General features: G+C 39.8%; 1 protein-coding gene across 3 annotated transcripts in view; it reads right to left on the reverse strand.

The window, feature by feature from the left end:
• Positions 1 to 4,056, reverse strand: part of LOC122655988 (peptide chain release factor PrfB1, chloroplastic) — a 48,987-nt gene extending 44,931 nt beyond the window's left edge. For 2 of the 3 annotated variants that reach the window (XM_043850400.1, XM_043850399.1), the window contains exons 1-2: positions 3,838 to 4,055; positions 3,065 to 3,136 (exon numbers count right to left, since the gene is read on the reverse strand). In XM_043850400.1, coding sequence (XP_043706335.1) covers positions 3,065 to 3,136; positions 3,838 to 4,021 — 256 coding nt within the window. In that variant the 5' untranslated portion in view covers positions 4,022 to 4,055. Of the gene's footprint in view, positions 1 to 3,064; positions 3,137 to 3,837 lie in introns of all 3 variants that reach the window. The other variant, XM_043850401.1, reaches the window with a different exon arrangement.
• Between the last annotated feature and the right edge of the window lie 3,784 nt (positions 4,057 to 7,840).

A 7,840-nucleotide genomic window follows, 5' to 3' on the forward strand; every position in this document is an offset into this window, starting at 1 on the left:
TATGGGTATCGGTTGGTACCGATACAATACATACCAATATGTATCTTTCTTTTTTTTTAAATGGACTGTCTCGGATTGTATCGAAATGTATCGGTCGATGTGGGCCGATAGGTTACGAAACGACCGATACATATCGATACGTCCAGTAAAGGGTTTTGTGGGTGGTTTAATACGTATCAATATGTATTGATACATATTGGCCGATACGGCTCGATACATCTCGATACATACCAATACATACTGATACCATCATGCATTTTATAAAAAAAGCCCTTTTCACTTATAGACTCGATACAGCTCCTATTCTAATGGGAAAATGAAGGAAAACTCTCAACCAAGACTCTAAAATCTTGCATTTAATCTTGGTTTTTCAAACTTCTGGACTAAAAAACGAATCAAGGAGTGCTACAACATCATCCTTTGCATCATCCAATCTCTTCCTTTGCATCATCCAATCTCTTCATGGCTATAGGCGATTAAAACATGTAAGAAACCTCATCTTGTATAACAATTTCAATTTAATGCACTTGTTTGGTTATACATTAGTCTCCATTTTAGTGTTTATGCATGATACTTGTTATGTATTACTTATTTATATTGTTTTTTGCTCCAAAAGTGTATTTCCATGTGTATCTTGCCCATTTCTATGCGTATTTGTAGTGTTTGATACGTATCTCCAATACAATACGATATGTCTCTTAAAATCACCCGATCGATACAGTACACAATACCGATAATTTAAACCTTGCCCTTACAGCAACTTCATCTATTGATCTCAAAGGCCTTTGTTTTTTGGTCTCTTCTTATTAACAGATATTTGTATTCAATAAATAACTTTAGAAAGATAGAAATGACTTTCATATCCTGAAATTTGTTTATATGACCATTATGAACCATAATTTCCAGGTTCATAATTCAACTGTAAGAAAATTGTAATTCATGATGTGTATTTTGGCTTCATGACATTGATTATTAAGCTTGGAAGGTTAATCTGGCATTTTCAAAAGGTCATACGGAATGTCCATGTACTGATGAACATGATCATACATGAATCACTTTCTGTAGCTTATTTATATTCTTCATTATAAAAAAGATACATGGTCCTCAAGAACAACAACCAGATTCAAGACTTGGCTTAAATTCACCCCATTGTCTAAATTAATTTGCTTTGAATCAAGAATCAATTCAGGTCAACTGTTTCGCAGTTAATTGGTGAGAATGGTGAATCTGGTAATATTTTGATATGAACATCCACAGAAAGTATAACTAAGGAAATTTAAGTGCAAAAAAATATGACATAGCAAAAGGATCCTAAAGTTTTGGAACTTTCTGGCTGGAATATAGTTTCGAAAGGATGGTGGAGAAAGGTGGAGCTGTGAAAGATCCTCCCATTTACTTTTCTATCAGCTAAACCACACTCTTTGACATCAATAACAGGAATTTTGAAGGAAATGGGTATCTAAAGTTCATCAAGATTTACATAAAGAATGTTGGTGGAAGTGTGTCGTGGTGCATGTTTGGGGGAGCCAGCTTCTCCATAAGAGAATCTCTAAAAAAGTGGATCCAATGAGAAGCTAGCGCTTGGAATCTTTACCACCAGAAGCCAAGAAGCACCTCCCGGACATCACATCCTGGCTTCTATTTTTCACGAAGCTGCGCATTGGAAGCATTCCCTAATATCCACTTAATCTCTTCAGTTCCATCACCTGCAAATGTTGGACTTTGAGACATCTTAGAGGTTGTAGAAATATATCCAAGTTCAATACCACGAAACAATTCACCTATTAGGACTAAGATGTGCAAGACCTCAATCCACCCCTCCTAGGACCTTGCAAAAGGAGAACCTGCACCAGGTTATGGACCTTATTTCAATGTGCCAGACAGGAAATGGTGCTAAATTATCTGTTGCAAGCTCTTACGCAATTTTGTCCAAGATCTTCTCTTGGTTTCGAAGGTCTAGGCAGTGGCGACCTGAGCTATATCAATATCTGCTTATTTTCCAACCATTAATTTTTGCAAGGTGATCACCAAGTCAAGTGCTAGTTTTGCTTGTATGTACATTCAAATTAGAAAAATGATCAAATTTTCTTTCTCTAATGCCTCTTTACAATTTGGATAGCAATGGAGCAAGTCAAATCGATGACCCTAGCTTGTCCCACCCCTAATTGATCAGCTCTGGCGTAACCACAAACAGATTAGGATCGTCTCTGAGTTTTAAGAAACCTAGGGTCCTTGGCCCACCTCAGTTATCTTGTAAAATTGGTAGGCCCAATGCATGTTTCACAGGATGGGATGTGTCTTAAAATGGATTGTGTCTGGTATTATTCCCAGTCCTGTTGCCATCCCTAGTTTAGAAATTGAAAGAGACCAAATAATTCCGTGGAAACCAAGAGCAACTGAAGTAATTACATGATTAATTAGGCACCAAAGTAAGTATATGTCCTAGCCTCCCATTGATGTGTTAAGAAAAAAATGGTCTGGTAGTTTTCAGGTACAACTTTGGAGGCCATTAATATTCTAATGGTCATTCATCAGAGCGAAACCTACAAAACGGAGAAAGGATTTAACAATCATAGAAATCAAAGATTGGGCTTTCTTTTCTTTTTCCTCTTTTGGGACAGCCAAGTAAGTTATCATCTTGAAACTCCCTGTGTCCCTCCCCCAAAGGGAAAATGAACCCATCCACCAAAAGATGTTTCAATGAATCTTTTGCAATGCAAATCCATTCTCCAAGCATTCCCAATGTCCCTCTGGAAGTTGTAACCATAGAAAAATATTACATCTTCATACAGCTGTATCAGACATGTCCATTTCTCATAATCATGATCTACTTTCGCATTCATATTGAAAACAGAGTGAATGTAGACATCTGGATTTGTAAGTCCATCTAATAGGAAAAATTATTTAATATTATGCCACCTCTAATGATCCATTTTTACCAAAAACATGAATCTTTACATTCTACCATATTAATTATAATAAAGACGTAGAAGTACTCTGTATTGCTATAACTTAACTGAAAAAGTTTCCAACAGCAAGCTCCAAATTCAAACACTTGACATACCTTGCATTGCCCATTCAGCTGTTTCGGTACTGACTCGAGCACTCGATTGGCTTTCAGGAATTGCAAATTGTACTGAATAAGAAAATAGGTATATACATCAGAAACAACATTTAATAAAATCCCTCCTTAAAAGAGCTTATCCAGAGCAGATTGAACAAATAAGGGTAAGGTTCTCAATCTGTGCCTAAATGCGACCCAATTCATGATATTAGAAAAAACAGAAACGAGGTGAAAGTCTGAAGAAAGAATACTTTGCACTGATACATAGTTCAAAGTAAAAAAACAAACTAGTATAAAATAGACACATCAAAATTCATGCTAAACTGGGCGAACCTATGAAGCTCTTTCAGAAATAAAATAAACATACGTGGTTTCAAGAGTTGCAAATTGTACTGGACAAGAAAATTGGTAAATACATTAGAAAAACATGTCATAAAATTCGTCCCTAAAAGCATTTTTCCAGAGCAAATTGAACAAGTGGGTTCAGAAAATAATTCTACAGGCTTTCAATTTGTGCCCAAATACGAACCAATTAATGAAATAATATAAAATAAAAACGAAGTGAAAGTCTCAAGAAACAATTATTTGCAGTGATAAAGAGTTCAAAGTACAAAATAGAATAGGATAAAATAAACTCGTTTAATTTCTAGCTAAACTCAGCAAACCCACCAAGCTCTTTTAGAAGTACAATGCAGTATACATAAAAGAAAGGAAGAATCTGAAAACATCAACAAGTAGAAGAATTGCGGAGGAAAAGTTGAAGTTTTACTCACTAAGATGAGAAAACTGAGACGGGGTTGAAAGATTTCTAGAGGAAAAGATGCTCGAGTGCAATAAAAGAGGAAGAGAAGAAGTTATTCTTTTGGGATTGAGAAAGGTTCTACTTGGTCCGTCTGTGAACGTTAAACAGAAGGGCCGCAGTCCAAGAGACGTTGCAGGTAGACGCAGACACTCCATGGCATGGAGAAAGCAAGTGGAGCCGAAAAAAAGAAGAAAAATTTATACAAACCGATAAGGTGAATTGTTTTAAGGAAAATTACACTCCCATCACCTGAACACCTGAACACCTGAACTTATCCCCAATATGAAAACCATTACCCCTTCCTTCTGAATTTACACAAAACTCCCTTACTTTTGGAAGTAAATTACAAACGTACCCACTCCGTTAATCAATCGCTATTAAATAGTGACGTCATCTAGGCCAAAAAAATTTAAAGACAATAATACCCTTTATCGTAGTGAACTACCTATTCTACCCTTTTGACCAAAACCCTTAGTCATTAATATGAAAAAGATGGCAATGCAGATCTTCTACGGCCCAGCTGCACGTAGCAGCCTGTGTAGCGCAGACTAGGTCGCTTGCGCAATGACCGTCTTACCCCCTGCCTTGTGCCTTGCCCGAGCAGGGGTAAGGCGATCATTGCGCGCACGGTCCTGTCACATCACACAGGCTGCTACGGGCGGGCCGTAGGAGATCTGGATATGGACCCTACAACTAAGTTGGTTGCATCCATACACTCCGACAACAATTGATCACCTCCACTTCACCCCGACGACCATGATTTTAACTCCGGCGACAACAGACGACTTCTGACGAACAGCCTTTCACACCAGCAACTATCGTTCTCACGTCACATGTAAGTGACTTATGTTCACTGCCATCCTCGTTTCTATCTCTATGTTTAAGCTCGACTGAGCTGAAATCTCTTAGTGTTATGGTTTGGGGGGTTTAGTAAATTGCTGAAATCCCTTAGTTTTAGTTGTCGATTGAGCTGAAATCCCTTATTTGGGGGGAGGGGGTTTTGGGAGCTGAAATCCTTTAGTTTTAGTTGTTGATTGAGCTGAAATCCCTTAATTGGAATTTTGATTGTGTAAAGTACTATGTAGAACCTGATTCTCATATTCCAATTTGGACAAGTTCAATGCTAATCTGAAGTAAGGCAAATAAAATAGAATGAACTAAACCCAATTGGTGTACATTGAAGGAAATTACTCAGGACATACAAAGGGTAATAAAATTCTTCAGGAATATTGGTTGAATTACTTTAATTCTTCAATATTTGTTTGAGAAAATTCCCAACAGAATATTGGCTAAATTACTTTAAATCTTCAGTATTTGTTTGAGAAAATTCTTCAGGGACTAGATGTGCATGAATCCATATCCATTGACAACCTTCAATCATGCTTTAATGCTATTACCTTTCCTGCTCATACATTCATAGTTTATCCAAAAGGGTATCTATTAAGACTTGTATCCAATAATGGATTGTATATATTTCATTGATAATATGGTGTATATATACAAGTAAAATGAATCAATCTACAATCAATCTACTGCTAATTACAAGGTGGAGTTACAACAGTTATGGAAAGATGGATAAGGAAGGTGAGGTAGGTGAGATGGTGTGTATCCGGATGGATATCCGGTAAGACTCCCCCTCAAGTTGGAGCGTGGAGGTTGCGAACGCCCAACTTGGATAATAGCTGATGGAACGGTTCTTGGGCAAGTGCCTTAGTGGAGAGATTTGCAAGTTGGTCCTTTGAAGGCACCTTACTTAGTGCTATTAGCCCTTGGTGCATCCGTTCTCAAACTATGTGACAATCGATTTCAATGTGCTTGGTGCATTCGTGGAAAATCGGATTAGCAGCGATGTGAAGGACCGTCTGATTGTCACAGTATAGTGGGACCGGAGTGTTGTAAGGGAGGTGGAGGTCCCGAAGTAAGTAAGTTAACCATATGAGTTCACAAGTAGTGACTGCCATGGCACGATACTCAGCCTCGGCGGAAGAACGAGAGATAGTCTGTTGTTTCTTTGTCTTCCAGGATACCAAACTAGGGCCCAATAAGACACAGTAACCAGTAGTAGAGCCGTGTCATCGGACAGCTGGCCCAGTCAAAATCATAGTAGACCATGAGGTCTAAGGTGGTGTTGGATGGATAGTGAAATCCTTGCCCTGGAGTGGTCTTGAGGTATCTCAGTAGACAGTGAGCGGCGTCTAGGTGAGGTTGTCGAGGCTAGTGCATGAACTGACTCAGTATGTTGACTGTGTGGGCAATGTCGGGCCGAGTGACCATGAGATAAATCAGACGCCCAATAAGCCGACGATAACTAGAAGGGTCAGGGAGGATATCACCTGTATTAGTAGATAGCTTCAAATTTTGCTCCATTGGTGTGTCGGCCGGGCATGCACCAGTGTAACCATAGTCTTTCAGGATATCAAGAACATATTTGTGTTGGCATAAATATAAACCCGTCTTAGAACGGGCGACCTCGATGCCCAAGAAATATTTGAGCTAACCCAGATCCTTGATATGGAATTGCCTGTGGAGCATGGCTTGTACATCTACAATCAGAGAGGGATCTGAACCAGTGATGACAAGATCATCAACGTACAGTAGTATAAATATTGAAGCTTTTCCTTGTGAAGGGTAAAGAGGGAATGATCAGTAGTGGAATAGCGAAAGCCGTATGCACATAAGGCCGCAGAAAATTTGGAATACCACTGTCGTGAAGCCTGTTTTAGGGCATATAGTGATTTATTGAGGCGACAAACAATGTTCTCCCCCTTTCGACGATATCCAGGAGGAGGGGACATATAGACTTCTTCGTCCAAATCACCTTGCAAGAAAGCATTGTTTACATCCATCTAGTGGAGGGGCCAGTCACGAGCAGTCTCAAGAACCAATAGAACTCGGATAGTGACTAACTTAGCCACTGGAGCATAAGTATCATGGTAGTCAATCCCCTCAATTTGAGTATACCCCTTTGCAACAAGGCGTGCCTTGTATCTTTCAATGCTGCCATCAGAACAACGCTTAATTTTGAAGACCCATTTAGAACCAATGGGTTTCTTTCCAAGTGGGAGTGGGACCAGAGTCCAAGTATCATTTTTGGTTAAAACCTGTAATTCAGCCTGCATTGCATCCTTCCATTCCCTATGCTTCATAGCCTCAGTAAATGTGGCAGGTTCTTTATCAAGAGCAATAGAGGTGAGAAAAGCCTTATAAGAAGAATTAAATTTGTCATAAGAGAGAAAATTGGCTAAAGAGTGAGAAGAAGAAGTACCTGAAGAAGACGATTACATAGGTAAAGTAGGGCAATGGTAGTCATCCAAGCGGCGGCCAGGGGGTGTATTGCGTTTAGGGCAGGTGGGGGGGGGGGAGGTAACGGATTTGGTGCAGGGTCAGGGGTTGGTGGGGGTAATTCGAGTTCAGCAGTGGCAGTGGTGGTGGGTGTGGGTTCAGTAGTTGCAGTTGTGGTAGCTGTGGGTTCAGGATCTTGGTCATCAAGGGGGGATGGGGGAAGAGGTAAAACGGGGGAACCAAGTGGAACAGGCTTGGGTAAGATGGCAAATGGAAATATGTGTTCATGAAAAGCGACATCCCGTGAAACATAAACTTTGTTTGTCTGGAGGTCAAGAATACGGTAACCTTTCTGACCAGGAGGATAACCAATGAAAACCCCAGGTGAAGCCCGTTGATCAAACTTATGTTGGGCGGCATGGTTCCTTCCAAAACAAAGACACCCAAACACTCTTAGAAGGGAGAGGTTGGGCAGTTTGTTATGAAGGATTTCATATGGAGAATGCCCTTTCAAAACAAGGCTAGGGAGGCGGTTGATCAAGTACGCAACAGTGAGGATGCATTCTCCCCAAAATTCAATAGGCATGCTAGACAGAAAGTGAAGGGCACGAGCAACATTGAGAAGATGTTTGTGCTTACGTTCGACAATGTCATTTTGTTGTGGGGTGGCAACGCAACTGGATTGATGGAGA

This window comes from Telopea speciosissima, chromosome 3 (assembly GCF_018873765.1).
Source record: "Telopea speciosissima isolate NSW1024214 ecotype Mountain lineage chromosome 3, Tspe_v1, whole genome shotgun sequence".
Taxonomy (NCBI): domain Eukaryota; kingdom Viridiplantae; phylum Streptophyta; class Magnoliopsida; order Proteales; family Proteaceae; genus Telopea; species Telopea speciosissima.